This window comes from Aplysia californica, unplaced genomic scaffold, assembly GCF_000002075.1.
Source record: "Aplysia californica isolate F4 #8 unplaced genomic scaffold, AplCal3.0 scaffold00722, whole genome shotgun sequence".
Lineage (NCBI taxonomy): Eukaryota > Metazoa > Mollusca > Gastropoda > Aplysiida > Aplysiidae > Aplysia > Aplysia californica.
This window is the reverse complement of record NW_004797992.1, coordinates 204,310-230,072: the sequence shown is the minus strand read 5'-3', so window position 1 is coordinate 230,072 and position 25,763 is coordinate 204,310. Positions and strand designations below refer to the sequence as shown.

At 39.0% G+C, this 25,763-nt stretch overlaps 1 protein-coding gene across 2 annotated transcripts; it reads left to right on the top strand.

The window, feature by feature from the left end:
* The first annotated feature begins 3,444 nt into the window (after positions 1-3,444).
* LOC101862611 (protein MCM10 homolog) lies at positions 3,445-20,634 on the top strand. Of its 2 annotated transcripts, none has more exons than XM_005108804.3 (10): positions 3,445-3,590; positions 6,980-7,144; positions 7,707-7,811; positions 8,602-10,871; positions 12,597-12,711; positions 13,843-14,039; positions 15,331-15,444; positions 16,564-16,715; positions 17,395-17,437; positions 20,161-20,634. In XM_005108804.3, the coding sequence occupies exons 2-10, from the start codon at positions 7,033-7,035 to the stop codon at positions 20,272-20,274; spliced, it is 3,222 nt and encodes a 1,073-aa protein (XP_005108861.1). In that variant the 5' UTR covers positions 3,445-3,590; positions 6,980-7,032; the 3' UTR covers positions 20,275-20,634. The 2 variants fall into 2 exon arrangements, with proteins under 2 accessions (XP_005108861.1, XP_005108860.1); XM_005108803.3 differs by having other exon boundaries at positions 3,445-3,804.
* Positions 20,635-25,763: the final 5,129 nt, after the last annotated feature.

Below are 25,763 nucleotides of genomic sequence, written 5' to 3'. Positions count from 1 at the left end.
TCTCTCTCTCTCTTCCATCAAGCTCCCAGACGGACGGACAGAGACTCATCACACACCCCCATTATCCACACAAATTTTAAGGTCACGCGGCGCGCAGCAGCAGGCAGGAGCACACCACCAAGAACCATGCAACTAAAGTCCCTCTAAAATGTCAATTCAGTTTGTGTTGTTTAATATTTCTTTCTTTTTGTTTGCAAATCAAAGCAAATTTAATTTAGTCTGTAAAATTTCAACAATGAATGTTCTTTCTTTAAAAACAATTGAAAAATAAAATTCAATTCATAGCGGGCCTGTGACAAACTGGGCCTGTGACTAGATCTAACTGGGCTGGGCCTGTGACAAACTGGGCCTATGACAAAACTGTAGTTTGTTCTGTGATTAATTGGGCCTTGACAAACTGGACAGTCCCCTATAGAAAGACACAACATGTTTAAGTAGTTTCCTACACATGTATTGCTATATTTAAGGCTAAATTAATGCGTATTAACTGTTAATTAAAAACATCTATGCATATGATAATCAAAATATATAAGTCTATTATGATCACCATTTACGAAGCTTAAGTATGTTAAATAACAATGTAGTATCTACCTTTATAATCTCATAAAATTGTCTCCATCTCTACTTGATTCCATTTCTCTAAATTTCTGCTAATCTGTAATAGATCGACTCACGTTTAGACAAACGACCAGCAAGCGTCTTTTCGTATGAATTTAATAATTGAATTGGTTTTTTTTAAAATAGTATAAGATTAAATTAATGTATTTCGTGTGCTTAATAAACCCACCTTTCGACAAGCCTAACCTCACAATATATTGGTCAAGATCTATAAACAAGTTTTAATATCTTTTGCGTCATCCCTTCCCATCTAACATCGAACTGCGGATCATTTCTCCAGACGAGGTCTGTGTCTATCGTTGTTTCAACAACAGCAGCCTTTATTGATTTTTTTCACCACGCTACTATAAAAACTAATTAATGGTATGCGTCTTGAAATATAATATGTTAATTGTCATCAATGTTTCTTGGCTCGTGTCTTCGGTAAAAACTAAGTGCAGAAGAAATCAGGATTATTATATTATTACTAGTAGGCTAAATGTTATCATCATCATCATCATCATCATCATCATCATCATCATCATCATCATCATCATCATCATCATCATCATCATCATCATCATCATCATCATCATCATCATCATCATCATCATCATCATCATCATCATCATCATCATCATCATCATCATCATCATCATCAGGCCTTCTTCTTTTTCTTCTTCTTCTTCTTCTTCTTCTTCTTCTTCTTCTTCTTCTTCTTCTTCTTCTTCTTCTTCTTCTTCTTCTTCTTCTTCTTCTTCTTCTTCTTCTTCTTCTTCTTCTTTTTGTTATTATTATTACTATTATTATTATTATTAATATTATCATTGGTGTTATTCTTGTTATTCTTGTTATTATCATTATTATTAATTATCATTATTATTTATTATTATTATTTATTATTATTATTATTATTATTATTATTATTATTATTATTATTATTATTATTATTATTATTATTATTATTATTAAAAGGATAATATTATACTACTCATAATTTTGATACTATTAATACTTTATACTTGATTTTTTGATTCACGAACTGAATTGATAATAGTTATCATAATTGTCATTGTCGTCATTGTCGTCATCCTCATCATAATAATAATAAATAGCATTTATACTGCGCATTTCCATTTCCTAAAAGATGCTCAATGCGCATTACAATGAAAAAGACATCACATCTTAAAAATTAATCGACACAAATGTGTACGTAAAACAAAGTATTATACATATAATATAAATGCATATGTGTAAAATTTTATACCAGAAAAACAGTCTCGCAGTGAGGTTGAAAATGTGTTCACTAAAAATATACAATGCAATATAAATTCACGAACAGTCAAAATACAGTTGAAACGTGAGTAACTAGAAACATTCATTAAAACATTAATTCTATACAGATAGAAAAACATTTCCACTCTATCTCTCTCTCTCTCTCTCTCTCTCTCTCTCTCTCTCTCTCTCTCTCTCTCTCTCTCTCCCTCTCTCTCTCCCTCTCCCTCTATCTCTCTCTCTCTTTCTCTCTCCCTCTCTCGCTATCTCTCTCTTTTCTCTCTCTTGTCTCTCTCTATCTCTCTCTTTTTCTCTCTCTCATTCTCACTCGCTATTTCTTCAGTCTCACAGTCTGGCATACACATGCATATATATCACAGTACATCATTATGACAGGTATGCTTTTGTGAATAAAAAATGCTTCAGCTGATTTTTGAAAATGGAAATTGTTGGGGCAGATCTTATTTTATATGGGATTTCGTTCCATACCTGGGGACCAAAGAACAAAAAGGAACGCTCGCCGTATGTTTTGTAGTTTTGTTTTGGAGTTTTAAGAATTAGATTGTCAGAGGCTGATCTAAGGGCTCTAGGTGGATTATATAATTCCAGGAATGTTTTAAGATAAAAAGGTGCACTATCATTTATACATTTAAAACAGAGAACGGCAGTTTTGTATTTAATCCTTTCTTTTATTGGCAGCCAGTGTAGTTCTTTCAGAATTGGTGTTACGTGGGCTGATTTCTTTTGTTTCATTATCAATTTTGCTGCTTGATTTTGAAGTACTTGTAACTTTGATAGTTTTTCGGATGTCAAACCGGACAAAATAACATTACAGTAATCTAACTTTGATAAAATGAGTGTTGTTACAAGTGTCTTGGCTGCTGCTTTAGTTAAATAATTTCTTACACTGCCAATTTTCTTAAGCTGAAAGTAAATACTTTTGCTGAGCTGGCTTATTTGGGAGGACATAGACATATCATAATCCAACTGAACCCCTAGATTTTTAAGACTTCTTTTTGAACGAAGGGTATGGTTATTAATATCAATTTGTAGCTCTGGGAGATTTTTAATGGCTTTTGTATTTCCACTCAACATTATTTCCGTCTTGTCATCATTTAGTTTCAATTTATTGCTGGTCATCCATATTTTTAAATCTCTAGTACATTGTTCAGTAGAGTCGACTAAAAGTGGTATTTGATCGAAATCAATAGACTTATAAATTTGAGTGTCATCAGCATAAAGATGGTAATTCATGCCATATTGTCTTAAAATATCAGCAATAGGTTGTGTATACATTGTAAACAAGACAGGTCCAAGAACAGACCCCTGAGGAACACCACATCTAAGCAAAACATTATTAGAACACGTGTTTCATTATCGTCGTTACAAAAAGCAACAACAACTGGGAACTCAAGCCCTTTGTAAAACCATTTATTTAGGTCCTCTTGTTCACTCTGACAAGTTAGAATCTAGATACATTAATTTATTGAGTAAGTTTTCTGCGAAGTAAAATCCAGCCAAAGCGCGCGAACAGCGAAAATAAAACAACCCTGCCTTGCCTGCCAACTTCCTCCCTTCATCCGCCTGCCTCTGACTCTGACTAGGCTAGCGGCTATGGCGAAACTGGGCCTACTCTTGATCTAGACTAGAGATCTAGATCTAGATCTAGAATCTAGAATCTAATCTAGATCTTGCCTGCACTGGAGTGCTCTGTTGATGTAAGGAGAAATGATCACAGCAGTTATCAGTAGCAGGGATGTCATATTATGATTATCGGCCTAACAGAGATCAGGAGATCAAGTTGATAGGATAGGGCCTTTAAGTCACTTTTGACGCTTTGTCCGAATTCCGTTCTTTGAATCTTTGCTGACATAAACATCACAAAACTTCAAAGGAAAATTGATTTTTGCAATCTCAATTACGGCGGCACGGGTAAGTTCAATCAAAGAAATCTAGATCTAGATCTAGTCTAGGGTGATTTTGTAGTTTTGTTGGTTAAGTCTTAAGTTTAAGACTCCAGAGTAGGGGGATTTCAAATTTTAAGGGGGGCTTTCACCTATTTTAATAAAATTATGAATTTCACCATAATTTGATGTTCCTGTGATGTTTTGCAGTTACAGTCAAGCCTGTGTAAGACGGCCACCCATTGTCAAGGAGAAAAGTGACCGTATAAGACAGGTGGCCGTCTTAGGCAGGACTGATCAAGAAGAAGAAAACAAATTATTCCTATCACTACTATCAGAGGTCACAATCGAAAGTAGCCGCATTGTTGTTTTTGTTGGGTGGTGGTGGTGGTTTGTATTTTGTTTGTAATTTTTATTTTGTTGCTGATTTCGCAAAAGGGTGACAATAAAACTAAATGTATCAGACAAGGAAGACCGAGTGCGAAGTAAAAACAAACTCCTGCCTGGGTCGCCACCACTCGGAGAACGAGCGACGTTTCTGTCACAAGTTCATGTTGACGTCCTTTGTTACTTTGTTACAGACTTGGTAAACAGTGACCACTCATCTCGCTTACGATTTGTGTTTAAGTTCTGGGCGGGGCTTATGGGTTATGAGGGATCACACGCTTACCTCACCAGCAGCTGAAAATTGGTAGCTATTGGTCAACAGTAGGAGGGGCCTACGCAACATGATCGGTTGGAGGGACTACCTAACAAAAGCGACAGGGGATTGAATTATGACGGCTTGCCCACAACGCCAGGGGCCAAAGCACAATTTATGACTAAACGAAATGGAGTCACTAAGGTGGCCGTTTTAGACGGGTGTTATTGCTTAGTGTGATAGGGGTTGTGTGTTGAAATAAGGTGGCCGCGGGTGCGTAGGTGCCCGTTTTACACAGTTAAATTATATAGAAAAAACGCAAGGGGGGAAACGGAGAGTGGCCGTTTGTACAGGTGACCGTCTTATAGAGGTGGCCGTCAGGGCAGGTTCGACTGTAGGTTGCATCCTTGTTCTTTGTGTTGTCTATTTGGTCATCAAGACTTCTGGATTTCTTCTCTGGAGTCTGGATGTAAATAAATGGATCGTGGACTTACGAACGGAACTATATAGGATTATAGGCAAAACACTGCCTGAGCTGCGTTCCTTTCGTTCGTGAGCTGTGGGCCGGGGTGGGGTCGGTGTCGTCGTCTTGTAGTTGCTGTCACCTGTGGATACACTCGCACATTCTTCCTTTCACCCGCTCTTTCACTCACACTGTCTCTCCATCCACAGCTCAGCTCGTCATACATTCAAAAGTTGCCCACTGGTCATGTTTAGTTAGTGTGTGTACATATGCATGATGGTGGTGGGTGTTACTGAAGGTTGTCTGTAGGCGGGCTTGCCATGCAGTGTTCCTTCCCAGACCAGAGGCAGAATGAAACTTTAATGAAAGTTGGCGCCGAACTCTCGCAATAAATCTAAGGCAAAAAATCACGAGGCCGGAAACCGTTCGGTTTTATAAAGGTCGGCACTATTTCTCCGAACGTTCGGAGAAATAGTCACTTCGTAATATAATTTGATGTTTTGCAGTTGTCAGGTTTGATATCTTAGCTCGCCGCGCATCAGACATAGATCTAGATGTAGAGTAGAACTAGGCTCAAATGAGGGGGGTGGGAACTACAGAAAAGCACCCCATCATCTGTCCTGCTGATTGTTGTTTACAGTTATAGCGTCTGATGGGGTCACGCAGCTTGCTCTCCCACCTTCACCAGGCTGCACTCCTTTCGCAATCACAACCTCCTTCATGAAGGAGTCCTCAGCTGCTGCTGCTGGCTAGATCTACTCAAATGCCATGATGAATTAAATGATTTTATCGAAGTGACTATTTCTCTGAACGCTCGGGAAAATAAACTTGATTGATCTCTATTTCTCCAAACGGTTTCCGTTCTCAAGATTTTTTGTCTAGAGATCTATTACGAGAGTTCGGCGTCATCTTTCATTCTGCCACTCTGCAAGGACTGGGAAGATGCATTTTTTGCATCAAATTCAATTTCTAGAGCTAGAGTCTAGATCTAGAGACTTGTAGATGTTGAATATTCAGATGTGGTTGGGGCAACGTTCGCGGACTAGATCTAGATCTAGAGTCTATACTTCATTTGAAAATGCCTTCAAAAGGTAGGCTACTGAAAAAAAAAAAAAGAATGCTCGACTTTGGCAGTAACCTATTTTGCATCTAGATCTAGTCACCCCTAAAGCAAAAACTGGAAAAAAAAATCCCTCCACGCCCCCACGCCCTTTTCCCTCACCCCCGTTCACACCTTATACACACACACACACACATAGGCTACACACACGCACGCGCGCTGGCCACTCCATTCGCAAATAGTAGGCTAATCTAACCAAAAAATCTCGAGAACGGAAACCGTTCTGAGAAATAGAGTTCAAGTTTATTTTCCTGAGCGTGCGGAGAAATAGATCCGGCCTTTTGTTATTGTGCTAAAATTACAGTCCGTTTTAAGTCGAATCTAGTGGTAGATCTAAATTCTAGACAAATGGTTGGGGGGAGGAGGGAAACCTATCGCGGCACAACACAAGCCGATCACGCCCGACTCGTCACCTAAAAAACTTAAAATTTAAAAACAAACACGTTGGTTTTCAAGCAGCGGGTCAGGCGATCAACCGGACCCGAACCGTTCCCATCCACAATTGGCACCCGTAGGCTATTACACTAAACTGAGCAGTTGATTATCATTGATTTGAAGAGATGGTTAGATCTATATTGTTACAATTCAGTACAGTCGTTTAGATTTACCCAGTGCCATGTATTTCCTGATATTGGACTTGTTCTACCGCCATGCTGATTTTTAATGTTGAGCAGATTTTATGATAAATTTAAGGAAAGTTGAATGCATAGAATTTATTTATAAAAGAGGAAAAAAAACAAGGGTTCTTAATCCTTTTTTGTGGTAACAGGGGTGGCGTGCTAAACTTAAACAGCTTTATTTTTTACTAGAATCTATCTAGTCTTTTGCTTTGATTATTGAAATTACATAACTTTACCTCTAGTTTTATTTTTCTCTTAGTAATTTTCAGCTCTATCCTCAGATATCTTTCCTTTTTTTGCAATTGTGGACTCTCAAATTAATTTGATATAAATATACATGTGTATCAATGACGACACCAGGTGCTGTTCATAGATCTGTCGTGGAAAGGCTCGATTGCTTTGAGGCTCTCATTATGGATGAGGAACAGTGTGACTTGGATGAGCTGCAGGCTTTGCTGGAAGCAGAGGATGACATGAGGGAAGAGAACTCCGAGTCTCATACTGTCAGAGTCAAGCCACAAGCAGGTCACCTCTTTGTTTGCTCACTTGATTCATTTTATGGGATGAAAGTTCGATTTGTATGCCTTTCCTGGCAAAAACTTGGGGATAGTTTTATATTTAGTTTTTAAGTTTTTGTTCGTTCACCAGCAGTAAGATCAATTACTATGTGTGTGCTTTTTGCTGCTCCCATAGTGCAGGTTCGTTTACTGTTCAGGCAGCTTGTTCTGTTTTCATGGTTACTCTTATCTTTTGGGTTTTTTTCTTATCTGAAAGATCAGGGGATTTTTATTTTTGTTCTTTTAGATTGGGATTGATTTTGAATTTTTTGGAAGACTGGGATTGATTTTGGATTTTTTGAAGAATGAGAGTAAAGAAGGAATTCATGACTGAACTCTGATGTGTTTATTTCTCTTGACATGAAAAAGAAACTGAACAAGGGTCCAAAAACTTTACCTTCGATTTTCTGAAAACAGCATTTTTTGGGAAAGCCCCCTCATACTTAAAAGCAACCAATTACGACACTCGTGTAATACCCCTGGACTCAAAAAGACATGAAAATACAACCTTTCACTTAATTCTAACACAGATCTGACAAGGAGCATGGAGGATTTCCTTCAGGAATCTTCTGACAGTGAGGACGAAGCTTGCAAAGAAAAAGACAAAGACAAATCAGGGAGAATTTCTTCCTCTGGTAAGAAAAGCTAACAGATTTTGTAATATTATAATGCTCATAGTTTGAACTCAGTTCTAAGCCAGTTTTGTTATGAAATATTTGTAAATTGAAGTTCACTTTTACTTTTACCCGCTTTTTATGATTTTAGGTAGTGGATATGACTTGAAATTTAAAAAATAAACTTTACATTTATACTGTTATAGAAAACTGATCCTTTGAATCTGTACTAGAGCTGTTATGTATTTTGTACTAAACCTGTTTTTAGAGAAAGGACTGGTACAGGATTACAATGATAAATTTGTACTTCATGTTATGACTATGAACTGAGTACGGTACTATTGTGACATTTTTTTCCGCGTGGGAAATCTAAGATTACATTGTATTTGAACACATAAATATTTCATTTAGCTCTTTCTGTCCATCTCTTTTCTGTGCTTTTTTTTTCTTTTTCGTCTTACTTTCTGTTTCTCTGTCTTTTTTTTCTTTCGTTCTTTCTCTTTTCTCTTTTTCCTCTCACTCTATCTTTCTCCCTCTCTTTCTCTCCCACTCTTTCTCTCTCTCTGTGCCTCCCTTGCTCTCTCTCTCTCTCTCTCTCTCTCTCTCTCTCTCTCTCTCTCTCTCTCTCTCTCTCTCTTTCTCACTCTCTCTCCCTCCCTCCCTCCGTCCCTCCCCTCCTCTCCCTCCCTTGCCCCTTTCTACTATCATAACTTGTAGAAATTAAGGACAACTTAAATCATCCTGCTCTTTGTTCAGACTTCTTTGATTTTTATGTTCTTCAATGAATTTTAACTTTGGTCTAATCATGAAGGACCAACTGATGACCCAGATGTCCTGGCAAGCCTGATGGACGATGATGACCCAGATGTCAATGAAATAGATGCAGTTGTGGAGAAGGCTGTGAAGCAAGAGAAGTCTCTTGCTCCCAAGGCAAATGAGAAAGACAGAAATAAGATGAAAAGTGTTGATAGCTCATCAAAATCGAAAAATAGTTCCAAGAAAGATGAACGTCACAAGTCTGTAAAACAAAATCTTTCTCCTAGCAGTCAGAAGGTACAGGTGAATAGTTCTAGCTCAAGCCAGTCTAGTGATGTGAATTTGGGTAGTCAAAATGAAACAGATCTCTTAAGAGCACAAATGGCGCAAATGCAACAACAGATGCTTGAGTTGCAGAAAATGTTAGCTCAGCAGCAACAGCAGCCTTTGACACAGCAGCCAGCCCCTAAGCATTCTGAGAAAAAGAAATCAATATTTTTCCAAGAAAATACAGCCAGTTCTTCTAGTAAAAGTCCTCCTAACTCTTCCAGTACAAGTCCTCCTAATTCTTCCAGGAAAAGTTCTAAGGTTTTTTCAGAGAAAGCTCCTGATGCTGGAAGATCTTTTCAACTTGTTTCTGATGATGGAGATAATTTATTTTTTAAAGGCGCCTCGTCTAGTTCAGCGAATAAGATGAAAAGTGCATCGGTCAATAAAGCATGTTCTGGGTCTCAGCAGAAAGGCAAGTCAAAGAAAGCAGAAATGTCTCGAGAGTTGTTTGGAGATAGCGATAGTGACTGGGAGGGTTTGGATGGGGAAGATAAACGGTCACTGAGTGAGGCAGGGAAAGACATCAAAAGGCTCATTACTTCTGGTGAGTGCAAACGAGAGGCCCACCAGCCGAAATATAAAATGAATGAGTCTGCGTATCCAAAGAGTCAGTCATGGTCAGCCCATTCATCCGTTGACGAAGAAAGCAGACTGAGCCAGAATTCAAATCTTCAGAAAAAGGTTGACAAAAATTCTCTTCAGTGTAAATCTTCGTCATCAGAGCAGAAACAAGCCAAGTCTTCAGGTGCTACTGAAACAGAGGAGAAATTTGTCGTCGAGGATTATTCGAAAATTCGTATAGTAAATCCTCTCGTGTCCTCCTACATGATGAGGACAAGGATGGAAGGTCGTAAGATGATTGGTGTGTCAAAAATACACCTGAAGCTGAAGACCCCGGACCTTCAGGGAGACTGGGTGACTATTGCTGTTATGGTTGGGAAAACCGAAGCAAAAGCTTCTAAAACGGGAAAACCATATTCTATATGGAAGTTGAACGATTTAGATGACTTGGACAATTCTGTCAGTTTTTTCCTGTTTGGAGAAGTGTACAAAACTCACTGGAAGCTCGAAGTGGGCACTGTGATTGGTGTCCTCAACCCTTCCATTATGGAGAGCATGGACAGAAACAATAGTGAGCCAGCATTCACAATCAAAAACTCTAACCAGTTGATGATTATGGGCAGGTCCAAGGATCTGGGTTGGTGTATTGGTCGGACTAAGAAGGGAAATAAGTGTTCGCACTTCATCAATAAAAAATTTGGGGAGTATTGTGCTTATCATGTGCAGGCTGAGTACAGGAGGACATCTGCCAAGAGACTTGAACTTCATGGTAGTATTACTGGCGTCAAACCCAAGTCTTTTGAAAAGAAAATTTTTTCAAAAGATTGTGCATATATGTACGGTGGTTGTACCTATGTGCCGAACAGCTCAGCATCTAATGGCAACAAATCTAAGAAAGGACTAACGTTAGCTAAACTTCAACAGGCGGCACCTAAAGGACAAGTGAACACACTGAGTATTCACAATATCAAAGCGCAGTCTGGCTCTGCCGCCACCGGCAACAAGGGAAATGTTCGTCCCGCTTCAACCTCAACTTCAAGACTGATGGAGGACGGGGAGGTTGCCTTTGCCGACATGGTGGCGGTCCCCTCTCCAGGCTCCATGAATCTAGTGGCATTTCTCAAAAACCGTGAAGAAAAGAAGGGTAAAGCAACTCGTGCGGGAAGCAGCACCGGCACATCTTCACCGAAACCATCTCCAATCCAGAGTGTTACTCCAAAGGAGCTCATCAAGCAGCATCAGCAGGAGATGAAACAGAAGCAGGCGGAGAGGAAGCGGGCTGCAGCTGTCGCTGCTGTTGCGGAGGCGGAAAAGAAGATCCAGAAAGTTGATCCTCTCATGGAGAGGCCTGTTCTGGGTAAAGGATTTTACAGCGGACAAGACATCTCGCTGGAAGTGAAGAAGTCACCTGCTACTGCAGCAGATAGAGCAAAGGTGAGATCTGCTTCTGATTTGATACGTGGGGTCATTTTGATAAAGGCTAAAACAGATTTTTATTTTTTTGTTGTTGTTATGTTTGGTGTTGTGACAGACGTGCTTAACGGAAAAGCAAATACGGCTGGTTTCACGTATAGTGAGACATTCACTGATCACTGAGATTTCGATTTCTTTTTTTCACTTTATTAATGACAGATTTGGTTACAGAAACAGGCAGCCTAATAATATGCTACACTGTGTAAAATCATCAAATGTGAGTACTGATCACTAAATTATGACAAAGACGTCTGTCTTATTTAGATGTTTTCGAAACAGATTCATGATTCATTTCATTTAATAGTTTCTAAGGGGGCTCTCGTGGCCTAGAGGTTAAGAAGTTGGCCTCTCATTCAAAGATCCCGGGTTCGAATCCGGGTAGCGACCGAAAAATTTTCTTCTCTAAAATTGTCTCCTTTCACCTCCTTTCCTGCTCTCTAACAATGTTCTGTTGTCTGCTTTCATTTCCACTTTCTGCCCCCACCCCCCTCACCTCCTTTGCCCCCTCCTCTGGGCTCCTGACGCTCTCTGCAGCCTTTCTACTGCTACTCCTTGGCTCCTCCTTACTGCTGTCTTTCTGCCACACCCCTGATCTTCTGGTATGAAAGATCTACACCTAGCCTTCTTGGACAAGGGCGAAAAATCTCGGAGGGCCCGTGTGCAAGTTGCGCACGTTAAAGATCCTTTGGTGGTCTAAAATCGATAAGAGTAGGCTTCGGCCGCCACCCGAGCAAAATTCAAAATTTCTCACCAACTGAAAATATTAGGTGTGTCCCGCGCACTCATATGACCTTATGCAGTTGCGAGCGCCGTAAAACACTTTACAAAAACAAACATAATAGTTTCTAGTCCTAAGTCTTTTCTTTTCCCTATGTCCTTTTAATGCAGCATGAACGTAATAAGATCATAAAAGTATCTCTCTTCTTAATTCTAGTTCCCCCCCCCCCCCCCCCTCCTGCTACTGACTGAAGTGTCTTTAGGCCATTCCCAAAGGGGGGACATAGCATGTTCTTATATGCACAGTAGAATTGTAAATGGGATGATTCATCAATTCAATGTCATGCTCATGACTGCCTGAAATGCAACAGGGAACTGCTACTTTTTCTTTCCTAATCCTTACTATCGTCATTTTTCCTCTACTTTTTTTGTATATTTGTCACACTCTTGTGACCCGCTATTTCCAGGGTGCCTTGATAATCGAAGCAGACTTTGTGTTGTTGAAGCTAGAGAGATGAGCAGAGTTAGCCTGATTCCCTGTAAGGACTTTTCTGTTGACATTCACCCCTTGGTGCTCATATGACCTTATGCAGTTGCGAGCGCCGTAAAACCTACTGAATCAAAAATTATAATACTAGTTATCTTGGCTATTATGATTGAGAAAAATCAGTTTGCCACCTGTGTTCAGTGCTTTCAGCCAACAAAAAGTTTTATGTGTATCAATATAATTCTTGAGTAAGATAACATATTGTCTACCCCTATCATTCTTTCAATCACTCTCCCAGCGGGTTCAAGCTTTAGCTCAGTCTGACTTTGTCTCCCAGGGAAAGGTATTTTACATGAATTTCCCATTTGGCTGGGTCCTTTTGGAGCTGGACGTTAAACTGGGAGATCCCGCCTTTTAAATAACCTAATAGTGTTGATAGGGGTGTTAAACCTATACTATTTCACCTTTTTCCACTCTTCCAGCTGAAGGCCATAGCTGCTGTGCAAGGAAAAGGCGGTATTAAGAAAGAAGACCCTAATGCTGTAAAAAGCGAGAAGGATGTAGACAAGATCAAGAAAAGAGTTCAGAAAGAAACAGGTAACAATACTGTGTTTTAACTTGAAATGAGAGCCCACTTTGTGACAGAAGATGGAACTATTAACATTGACTTTGTGTTATTACAGGTCTTTTTAGATACTTGTGCAGGCCACTTTACATGACATGTGTTGCAGCATGATGAAATCAGGCTCTTGTCAATTTTTGGGCGTATGAAGTTATTGCTATCAAATTAATGATGCTTGTTTCGTTTTCTGGAACTTGTTGCATAAAATATTGATCTCAACTTGTATAAAAGTTGAGATGTATGCGATTTGAGAAGGCAGGAATAACTTGCTGTTGCAGGTGAAATTAGCAAAAAAATGGCCACCAAAGTTTAGTGACTTTTAAAGCTGAATACTTGTATTTGTTCTACAAAATAATGTATTTTTATAGCTTTGAACAGCATTTTTGGTAAATTTCACCCAAAAGTGAGTTCTTTTATGGATAGAGAATGTTTCTGTGCAAAAATAAAATTTTTAGATTAACATTGCTGGACAGCTGGAAAAACACTGTTTGCTGTTTTCTAAAATTTGACAAGGGCCTGATTTCTCGGCGATGACCTACAAGTGCAGAGAGAGAATAGAAAACTTGAGTTAAGAACAGAGGCAGAAATGTCAAAAAGATCAGACTCCAGCCTTTTTTGGGGGACCATAATGGTATTCTTACTTTCTTCTATATATATGTCTTGAGATTATGGTTCAAGCTGATGCTGCAAACCGCGCCATGCATCTTGTCTCTAATCCAAACTGTAGATATTCATATGAGGGGAAAAAATAAGAAGTAACAGCTTTATTAGTCCTGCAGAAAGGTTTGTTTTTAAGGGCTTTCATAATAGTAAATAATATTACATCAGAAATTGAAACAGAAGCGCCCCCCCCCCCCCCCCCCCACACATTCTGATTATCTGTTGCTGTGGTGTAGTACTCAGTTTTTGAGCCAGGGTTATCCTGTCTTTCTCAGGGGCACACCCCCAGTCAATCAGTGGACACAGGCATGTTTTATTTGGGAATTTGACTCTCGTACATGTACATGTGTATTTTTGTTAATTTCAAGTACAGTTTGTGAATGGGATAATCTCATAGATGTGATATATTTATCAATTGCTTTCACCATTTATAATCGGTCTTCCAGGACAGGGGTCTTCAGGGGAAGAGAGTTCATCATCATCATCATCAGCAGGTTCGAGTCGGCCGTCGACCAGTTCCTCATCAGCTGTGAAGGAACCACCGAAGAAAAAGTCTCGGCTCTTGGGGAATGTCGATCTTAACTCTGATGAGATCAAGGCAATCTTGAAGGCACGCTCCAAACACCAAGGGGCCCTCACGGAGGTAATGGTTTTTTTTCTAATGTTTGAAATTTTATTTAACTTGCTCATGAACATGAACATTGTGTAACTAGAACAGCTGGAGATAAGTCAGTATTTAGGGTGAAGATTGTTGAGACTTCCATTTACTTTCTTGAGCAACGTTTAATACAGATTTTTGGATAAGAGCAGTTTTCTTGGACTTGTTTGCTTGGAAATGTACTTTAAATCGTTATTCGGTTTTTTAAAATTAAAGAATTTGATTTTGAATATAATTTAAAAGTTTTGTCAATGCCGAAAAGAAAATGATTACCATGTACCATGATTGGTATGTAGAACGACCTAATGACTCTGGGGGGGGTTACATTATTACTTACTTGCAGTAAATGTATGTATTTTTTTAGCTTTGAGTTTTTAAGATGAGATATACAGTGGAACTCGGATTCAACGAGAACACAGATTCAACGAGAGGAGATGGATTCGCCTTTTTTTTTCTTCTTTAAAATCAATAAAAATAACCTGGATTCAACGAGCACTTAAATCAGCAAGCTCGGATTCAAGGAGGTGGCTTCCAGGGTGAACAGCCCCCGCAGACGTAGCTTCGCTCATTTTTCTCCCACAACGAACTTTATCTATTCCTGGAAACCATCCATTGTATCTGCATTGTGAACCATTATATATTCGCTTAGCTGATTGCATGCGACCGATCAAAGGCCTTCTTTCATACCAACACAAACGTTGTTGGCACGCACACGTGTTTTCTGTAGGCCTAGCATGTGTCTAGGTCGGATGGGCGGCTTGCACACATGGCAGATACAAACGCGCCAGTCTTTTTTCCTCCGGCAACTGATCATTTTTGACATAGATTTACGTAATGAATTTTGGTCTGGCATATGGAATCAAAAGTTGCCTCATGCTAGGTTCTACACAGCAACACAACTTTTTGGCACACAATCAAGATGACACAGGCGTGCATTTGAACGAATTGATCTCTTTTTTTTTTTTTGCTCAGCTCATAATATGCAGGCATTTCAAGCACCACTTATTAGTTCTCTTTATACATTACTTGCTCAATGCCTGTAATTATCAACACAAAACCTTATGTTTGCTATAACCAACACTCGCATTCAACGAGATTTTAATTCAGGTCCGGCGACCTCGTTAAATCCGAGTTCCACTGTATCAGACTTGTATGGTTTTTGTTTGATGGACTTAATGAATTTTTGAAACTCTTGCTTCGACCTTTTTATGTATTGACTATATATGTCATTTATTTTTCCGTTCATACCAATATAAATCTTATTCAAATCTTACAGGCGGAGCTGGAGAGAGAGGATGCTTACTTCACTGCCCTTGAGAAAAAGGAGAAGCTAGAGGAGAAAATGCAGAGTGTAACCTCCATTGAGGTGTCGCTCTTCACTTGTAAGCAGGTAGGTATTTCAGTTCTAGGTGGCATGCCGTCATCCCATCACCTATTTGAAAATATTTTGCTTCAAGAAATTATAACATATTATGTACAAGACGACCAATTTCACTATTTTTTATTTGTAAATTTGATCTGTCAGTGCCTAGAACACAATCAGTACTCTCCATGGAATGTGCTTTAGAGTAGAGTTAGTTTGAGCGTTGTCTTTATTCTTGTTTATGCCACTTATCAAAACTTCTTCATGGCTCTGGCATGTTCAAATGTAGGAATCTCAAAATGTTGAAGGAAAAAAACAGTTATTGCATTCTGTGATATTAGTTGCACCATGAGCTGGTGAAATATCTAATCAAAATTTAAATTCTAAATTTTTGAAGAGATAAAAAGCAAGAAAGGATACACAATGAAGGTCAATTTGTAAAAGAATTAAAACGTTTTTGTTTGTTTTGTTTTTCTGTTCAGAAAAATTTTTTTTTCTGGGCTGAGGATATTTGAACAGCTTGCGTTGTGATCTATACCTTTTGTGCTGTTAAACTCTCAGCTGAACTTTCAGTTTGAATAGGTTTGTGAAATTTAGCATAAATGTAAAAACCTTTTTTTCCCCCAATATGAAACCTACTACTGTTAGTCACATATGACGTGAAGGAAGCAGGATGTCCACCAACAGTGATATGGTTGTCAGACTATAAGAGTGCTTTTTGGTACTTTGGTTGGTTGACCTTATATATTTTCAGCTCTATAAATAAAGCTGTTACCAAACTGCTAAAAGCAGTTTTGTTGCTGGGCTCATGTAAGGGAATATATACTTTTAGTGACTGAGGTCTTTGGTAAAAGTGAAAGTTTATTCCCAACTTTAGTGAAGACCATGCAGGTAGCTCATTTTGGTAAATCCTGATGGCAATGACAAAGATTCATAAATTGAGTTCAAATTCATTTCTGGAACACAGCTGTTCTTCTGAGTTTTTTCTTTACTCACAACCAACATACCAGTTATAATACAGGGTTTGATTTTGTGACAGTAGCTCTATAGTGACTTTTTTGTCAGGTAAACTCTTAACTCAAAACATATATTATATTGAAATAAAACTTTCAGATTTTAATTCCTCTGACATTTTCTCCCCCTCAGTGTCAGTACACAGCCCAACATGCGCTGGACTCATGCAGGAAGGAAGGTCATGTGATCTCAAAGTCAAAGGCCAAGAAGCGTTTCTTTGTGTGTCGAAAATGCAAATACAGGACCTCTGTGGTGGGAGGGAAATTCCCCACAGAGTCATGCAAGTAAGTCTGGGCGGTTTGAAAATGTTTTATTTTCTATTTTTGAAAGAAAAAAAAAAAGAGAGAAATAACCCCTTCATGACACTGGGCCAGTTCGTGCTTGACTGCACATAGTTTTGGATCCCCAGGGACAAAGAATAGCACTAGATTTAGTAATCCGTTGCCTATAATTAAAGTTGGTTTGTCAATACTACTAATTCTCCCTAAAAGGAAAAGATTTCTTTGTATGAGAAGAAAATTTCGCTGAATGTGAATCTGCATAATACAAAATGCATGTAATAGAAGCAGTATGCCAAATAAAACCTATTGCAAAGGGTGTTTGTCATTATGGTCCTTTTGCTTTTCAGCATTTTGGCTCCTTCGCTGTGTAAGAAAAAATGACGAACGGCATAGGTCACGAGGAGGTTAGGAAGTCTCCAGTTGGCTATTTTCTGGGTTTTCTTTGGGCAAGATTTGTTTACTGTCAGTGACGTGTAGATATTCCCTTACATCTGGGCAGCTCTACTGCAGCAAAAGATGGACTCTGCTTTATTGATGCTAGGAAAAAAGCCTTAAAGATATTTTTGTATGTGTTTTAAAAATTCACCTCTAATATGTTGATTTTTTCAATTTTTCAATTACGTATTGCACGTTTTTCATCTTTGAACAGAATTGATGATTATTTGTTTTTATTTTTCCCCAGGAAATGTGGCTCAGCGTCCTATGAGAAAACATCTATGTATCAGGTAATCATCAATCTCTGATAGTGAAAAGTTGCTTGTGTGTGACAGGAATTGTTACAGGTTCTGTGTGTGACGTAGGTAGCCTAGTGGTTAATCGTGAGATTGCGGGTTTGGGGGTTCGGACCTTAGCTGGGTCCGATGTGTGTCCTTGGGAAAGACATTTTACACAAATTTCCCACTTGGCTTGGTCCTATTGGAGACGGACGTTAAACTTGGAGGTCCCGCCTCTTAAATAACCTATTAGTGTGTATATAGACATTATCATTTCACCCCTTTTTTTTAGGTTCTTTGTGTATTCTTTTTCTTAACAACATCTACAAATCCTGTCAGTCTGATCATGAGTATGAGCACGTCTTTGGTACCGTGTCCTCAGTTTATGTGAAGTAGATTTGAGGTATTAGCCTTTTGACCTGAAATTTTAATATTGAAGAGAGAAATTACAATTTGTATTCGAATGGGTTGATAATTAGCTGTTCATGGATCAGTCTGTTCGGGTTCAACACCACTGAAATGGCTTTGAATTGTGCAACACATTAAAAAAATTATCTGGATCGATAACAACAGCAACAGTAATGACATTTAACACTTTGCCCCCTCGGGACGCCGATCGGCAACGGAAAGAAGCCGTCCCTTTTCCCCACGGGACGCTGGTCGACGCCGGTGTGATATAATGCGTTCCGCTCCTGTATCCTGGTCCATAGGGATAAGTGTTGTACGAGCTACGTAGATGGAAAATGTTTTAAAAAAGATCATTTTTATCTAATTGTCATAGTTTACTATTACTGGTTTCTGTAAGTTAGGCCTGTTGCATGTTGAAGTTTAGTGAGTTCTATTCCTATTTGGGATAATTCATTTGTTTCTTACTATTTCTGGTGGTTGGTGAATAGGGTTGAGGTCTGTCCCTTGTATTTCTCTTTACTGTTACTCTTGGTGTAGTCTGTTTCTCATAAAATGCAGATAGTTGGTGGGGTGTGCTCCTGCATTTCTTTAATGTTACCATTTTTCTAGTCTGTTCAATGCGGGTGGTTGGCAGGTGCTCTGGTGTGGTTTGCTCCTTCTTCCCTATCAAAGATCTATCGTCCTTATCTCCCCTTCTTCTTTTTTATGTTTGTTACTCTCTTGTAACACCTCTAATCTTCTGGCGCTCATATGACCTTATTCAGTTGCGAACGCCATAAAACCTTAACTAAAACTAACTACAGTCGAACCTGCCATGACGGCCACCTGTACAAACTGCCACTTTCCATTTCCCCCCTTGCTTTTTTTCTATATAATTTAACTGTAAAACACCCCCTATCGCACCAAACAATAACACCTGTTTTAGACGGCCTCCTTAGTGACTCCATTACGTTTGGTCATAAATCATACATTGGCCCCTGGCGTTGTGGACGGGCCGTCATAATCCAATCACCTATCATTGTTGTAAGTTAGTCCCTCCAACCGGTCATGTTGCATAGGCCCCACCCACTGTTGTCCAATAGGTAACAAATTTTCAGCTGCTGGTGGGGTAAGTGTGATCCCTCATGTCCCATAAGCCCTGCCCAGAACTCATCACAAATCGTAAGTGAGATGGGTGGTCACTGTTTACCCAGGCCGTAACAAAGTAACAAAGGGCATCAACATGAACTTGTGACAGAAGCGTCTCTCCTTCTCCGAGCGGTGGCGACCCATGTGTTTGTTTTACCATAGCACTCAGCCGTCCTTGTCTGATACATTTAGTTTTATTGTCACCCTTGCACAAAAGCAGCAACAAAAGGAAAAAAAGAAAACAACACAATAACAACAACAACAATTCGGCTACCTTTGGTTGGGACCTCAGAAAGGAATTGTTTGTTTTCTTCATCTTGATTAGTCCTGCCTAAGACGGCCGCCTGTCTTATACGGCCACTTTTCTCCTTGACAATGGGTGACCGTCTTACACAGGTTCGACTGTAGTCTGTTCGTTGCATGATGTGGCTGGTTTCACCTTGACTTGTAAACTGGTACTCAACCATAACTGTGGGTGGTTGGCAGGTGCTTTGGTCTTTATGTGCTTTGCTCCTTCTTTCTTATCAGACATCTATCATCCTTATCTCTCCTCCTTCTTTCTTATCAGACATCTATCATCCTTCTTTCTTATCAGACATCTATCATCCTTATCTCTCCTCCTTCTTTCTTATCAGACATCTATCATCCTTATCTCTCCTCCTTCTTTCTTATCAGACATCTATCATCCTTATCTCTCCTCCTTCTTTCCTATCCAACATCTATCATCCTTATCTCTCCTCCTTTTTTGTGTTTTTTACTCTCTCGCAACACCTCTAAACTTCAGCACTTTTAAGACAAAATTGTATTTCAAGAGCTGTAAAACTTTTACTAAAAACAACCATATCTTTGTGAAAGATGGCTTGTATTGTTGTGGTTTGCTGTAAACTGAAGCTCAGCAACTGCATTTTCTTGCAATTACTGTTTGCATCATTAATTGTAAGATGTCCTCAGTGTTGACAACACTGAATGTTTGTTTAAATTGGTCTGAAAAAGCAACAATTTCTCTGTGCACTGGATATTACAAAGGATTATTTTGATACGTTTATGGTCTGTGTAGTCCCCCCCCCCCCCCCCCCCATCCTAACCTCTGAAACCAAGTGTACCCTGATTTAAATACATTTTGAAATTCCCTCCTTAGATGAATATACTTCTCTAAAAAATGAGATGACAATAATGTGTTTCCTTTTCTTTAATTTCAGGAGAAATCTGGGCCAAAACTAGCTTCAGAAACCCTCAGTCTCCGAGGTGACGAGGTGAAGTACTTGAACAGTCTGGACCAGAAAGTGTTCCTCAACACTGTGGAGGATGACTGAAGCATCTTTTGTGTGCCATGAATAATCTTACAAGGTTCCCATCAAGATTTTTAGTACAAGATGGCCACCTGCTGTAAAGGAAAAACATGATCGTTCAAGACAGGTGGATGCCTGGGACAGAGTCGTTATAATATATTTTATATACAGTGGACTTCGGATTCAACAAAAGGAGATGGATTCCCTGGGGGTTTTTTTTCTTTAAAATCAATGAAAATAACTCTGATTCAACTAACACTTAAATCAGCAAGCTCGGATTCAAGGAGGTCGCTTCCATGGTGAACAGCCCCCCCACCGACGTGGCTTCGCTCATTTTTCTCCCACAACGAACTTTGTTCCCTGAAACCATCCATTGCACCTACATCGTGAACCATTATTCACTCAGCCGATTGCATGTTACCAATCAGAGGCCTTCTTTCATACCAACACCTGTGTTGTTGGCACGTGCATGTGTCTACTCGAGCGTGTGTCGCGGTCAGATGGGGGGCCTCACATGTGTGACTGTGTGCATGTCTGCGGGGGGGGGGGGGGGGGGGGGGGGGCACGCACTGGCGGTCCGGACGTGCGTGGAATGTCACAGATACAATACGCCTCAGTCTTTTTTTTCACCCGGCAACTGATCATTATTACAATGATAAGCTAGTCTTGACATAGATCTACGTAATGAATTGTGCACTGGTCTATGGAATCAAAAGTTGCCGCATGCTAGGCTTTACACAGCAACACAACTTTTTGGCAAACAATTGAGAGGGCACAGGCGTGCATTTGAACGAATCAGTATTTTTTTTTTAGCACAGCTCATAATATGCAGGCATCTCAGGCACCACTTGTTACTTCTCTTTATACATTACCTGCCCAGTGTATCTACACAAAACCTTGTTTGCTATAACCAACACTCGGATTCAAAGAGATTTTAGGTCAGGCCCGGCAGCCTCTTTGAATCTGAGTTCCACTGTACTGACCTCAGAGAAATTTGCGCCCGTAACCCGCAACTTGCGCGCTCAAAACTTTTGCCATTTTCGTGAATTTGCTAATTTTAGCCAATTTTCCGCAAAAGTTGGGAAAATTATAATAAGATTTAGTTAAAAATACCGAAACTTTCTTCCACGACTAAAAACAACTACACCAAGGGGAACAATTCGTTCCTTTGCACTGTGGAGACCATTGCGGATGGGATCAGGACGGGTCGGGTCGGGATGATCGCCCGGCTCTTTTGCCTGTTTGTTTTTGAGGCAACGAGTCGGGCGCGATCGACTTGTGCCACGATAGCCGCTTTGCGCCAACAATCTGGCGAGCAAACCGACCCGACCCCCCAATTATAGTCCTGTTTGGACTGAATCATCTTCTAGCTAGATCTAGAGTAAATCAATCGTGAATACGATTGTCTGATTACTTAGCTTACTTGGTTCCGTAGCACCAGGTAGATAGATCTAGCATAAAAATTTATGAAAGACTTTAAAACTTAGGCTAGGAGGGTAGATCTAGACAAGGATCGATTCATCCAGAAAACACCTAAAGGGGATGTTCAAATATAATCTTAAGCCTGGAAGTGGGGGGGGGGGGGTCTTTGACTCTTGTAAAAGAAAAGTGTAGGGGGGTCGGGGGTCTTGAACCAATGTAAGATTACACTTTTGTACGGTGAAAAAATAATTTATTGACAACATTTTTTAAAAAATAACAGAAAAAAGAGTAACCATACTATTCACATAGAGGCGGTAAGCACAGCATTGCGGTGATACAGTAGGTCCTTAAGCGGCAAGCACGACATGACATGTAGATCGAGTCTAATTTGGATTACACCAGTGCGGTTGAAGTGGTAAAATGACACCGTAAGTTTTTCCGGAAAAGTTCTGCTTGTACCGTATTTGATTATTATCACATGTGTGTATTCATGTTTTTCATGAATACTATTATATAAAAGTAAAACGCATAGAAGAATGATTGTAACACGGATTTGCGCAATATAAATGTCATATTATTATTATTATTATTACGCGAATAATGTAATATTACGGGTTTGGGGAGGGGGGGCACAAAGGTATCATCTAATAATGGTATAACTTGCCATGCTTGTTTCTTTTGTGATTGCCAGCACAATATTGTTTTGATTTCACCAAAAGATAGATATATAGTGAGGTACCACAGAGCAAAATAAAAGGCTAGGTGCATTTTGACGCAACTCCGCTGAATTATGCCATTTTACTAGCGCAATGGGGATACAGGAAAATGCAGGGGAGGGGGAGTGGTACGGGCGATTTGTCCTGGACATGTGGCCATTAGAGACAGCTGGACTGTGTGGTCAACGTGCTTTGATCGTTGCATTGTTCCGACTAAAATCAAATTAGATAGGTTGAGGGGGAGAGAGAGAGAGACGTTTATTTGTTTTTGAGAGAGATAGACAATGTTTATTCATGTTTTTGCTGTTAATTATTAGTATTAGGGTATTTGATTTGTTAGTGTAATCTTTGTTGTACGGCGTATTGAGCATCCCGAGGGGAGTAATAAGTTGTACAAGGTGATCCGTTATTTTTATTATTACCATTTAAAACGAACATACACACACACTCCAAGTCTGTCATTTGCACACAAATGTGGGTACTTTTGGCATTTTTATAATGCACACAGATGTCAATAGCTGTATTACAGTTTGTCAATTTATGGGAAGAGACACTGCTGTGTTTTTGTCTCTCACATTAAAACACTTGTGTGTAACTTGTTTGCGCATGTTGGAGGTGCTTTTTTTGGTTATTCATTAGAATATCAGTCACTCTCAGACTTACAACTGAATTGAAGATTTTAATGAGCAAACATTGCAAAATGATTTTCAAAGATATTTTTATTTTAGTTTAGTTTATCAATATTTTTACTCAAACTGAATTTGGCAAATTTTCAAGGATGTCAATAGTATATATGACCTATATTTTAACAAAGTTTTACAGATATAAAGTAGGAGTAAAGTGAATGCTTTGACCCAGCAGGTTCTTTTTTGTTTTGTGTGAATCATTGATGGCCCATCCTCGCTATTAGTTCATGTTCCATCTCTCTAATGATTGTTTATGCGTATATTTATAATATAATGTGGATTTGGTGGCTTCGTCCACATAAATAAGTAAGGAAGGGAGTATTCTAGTCTTAATGAGTAGTTCTGTTAGTCTTGATCAGGTATCTCCTTGCCTTGTGCTTTACTTTTACAGTACAAAAATTGTTCTCATTAGGTACAATACAGTAATTTTTTATTGTCATTGTCATATTCTATGGACTTGAGGATTAAACCTTCGGATTGACTTGTCCTAGTTCTTTTTTACTAGTTGTAAAAGTTGCAGACCTGTTGCTTTGATAGATCAAGGGGTATTGAAGGTCCATAAAGTTGTTGTGATATGCCACACACAAATTTGCTTTTCTTTTTACTGAAGTTTAACACCCCTCCTTTACACATAATAAATACCACCCTCTGTTGTGTGATGACTATTCTGTTCATTTTGTATACAAAAGTAACGAATTTGATTCCCACATGAAGAAATGTGTAGGTGGTTGGTGTGTGCTCTGGTGTGGTTTGCTCTTTTTTTCCAATCAAAGATCTGTCATCCTTACTTCTCTTCTTTCTTTTTTGTGTTTCCCACTCTGTCTTGTTATGTCTCTAATCTTCAGCACATGTATGACCTATTTGTGATGCACATGCCATAAAACTTGTAATAAAATACAACAATTAGATATCTTATCAAGTATGTATCTCTGTCTTTTTGCTGGAAAAAAGTATCCCACTCAATTCAGGTTGGCTCTGACATTTTTTGTGTTTGTATATATGTTGAACTAATTGAACTGTGAATGTTTTTGTGTAAAAAATTCCAAATTTTGGAATTGAAGAAATAAATATTTAATGATTACCATTGAATAGTTGATTGGACTTCTATCTTTTGAATGAAATGCTTACAAAGTATGCTCTTAGTATGTTACTCTCTTGTAGCACTTCTAAGCTTCAGCACTTATTTGACCTATTTGTGTTGCAAGTGCTGTAAAACTGTAACTGAAACTAAACCAACAACATGTAGTTTCTGCTGAGGAAGTTATGATGTGAGCGGTTGGTTGGATGGTGCTACTGGTAGATCCTATTTCTTTACTTTCCCTCTGTTGATTTTGTCTGTCTGTCTGTCTCTTACTTTTTTCCAGCACTAAATGACCGTTATTGTGTTGATGTGCTACTCATTTTCAAGGCCCTCTTCCTACTTGGCTCAATCTTTTCACAGATGGACTAGTAATGTATCAGTGGTTCTGCCAGTTAAATAATTACAATTTTTATACATAGGAAAATTAAACCCATACTTTACACTCGCCAGTCCTATCCACATTGTTGAAACAAGAGGTTGGTGGCTCTTTCTTTCTCAAACTTTCTGTGGATTTCCATCATAGACTTGACAGTTTAGTACACACTGGCATGTGGTATGGTAATTGGGCTCTTTGCTGTTGCAGGAGAAAGACGACGGGTGGGTGGTTGGCGGGTGCTCTGGTGTGGTTTGCTTCTTCTTTCCTATAAAAAATCTATTGTCCTCATCTCCCCTTCTTCTTTTTTATGTTTGTTACTCTCTTGTAACACCTCTAATCTTCTGGTGCTCATATAACCCTATGCAGCTGCGAGTGCCGTAAAACTTCTACTGAAACAAAGGAGAAAGACGAGTTCGATTCCCAAGAGGGGAGTTTTTTTTAGATCAAATATCTCCATTAGCTGTGTACTGAGATTTTCTATCCCTCTCAGTTTCACTTCGGCTTGGCACAGACAAACAGGGTGCAAGTAGCCCACCTCGTAAAGGATCTAAATTGTGTTGATGGAGGCACAAAACGCTAATGATCATAATGAATAGATGATTGAGTCATCTAACGGTCAGTGACGTCATGTGCTTTTTCATAGAATACAAAAGCCTGAGAGGGCTGTACTGACAATCTGTGCAGCTGTTTTAGTTTGAGCTACGCTAGTTTAAAGCACAGTGATATGTTACAGCCTTTTAGTGCAGAGAAAAAGGAAGACAAATGGACAAACAAACAAACAACAAAGGTGAAAAAAAAGGAAGTTACCATTGGCACCGGTGTACAACACAAGTGATTGCACAAGCACATTTTCTTTAGTGAATAAGAATGTTGTATCATTTCTTTTCTCTCTTGTGTCATCATTTCTGTCTGTCCTCTCACTTTTCCAGGCGCTAGATCTAAATGACTTTTTGGATTGGTATAAGTATAGGCTTAGCTTACTTGAATCGAGATGAGCAAAGTATTTTCAACTTTAAAAATTGTAGTTATGGAGCAAAGACTTCAGAATAAATCAATCTATCAAGGTTGACTCAGAACAAAATTTTCATGTATTTTATTATGACTTTCTCATTTCAAAACGTACTGAAGTGATTTCTGTAAGCCAAAAGAACAAACAAATTTATCAAATAAGTTTGGTTTATTAAAATAATTTTTTTAATGGATATGATATGTGCCATTGATTGAGAAAAAAT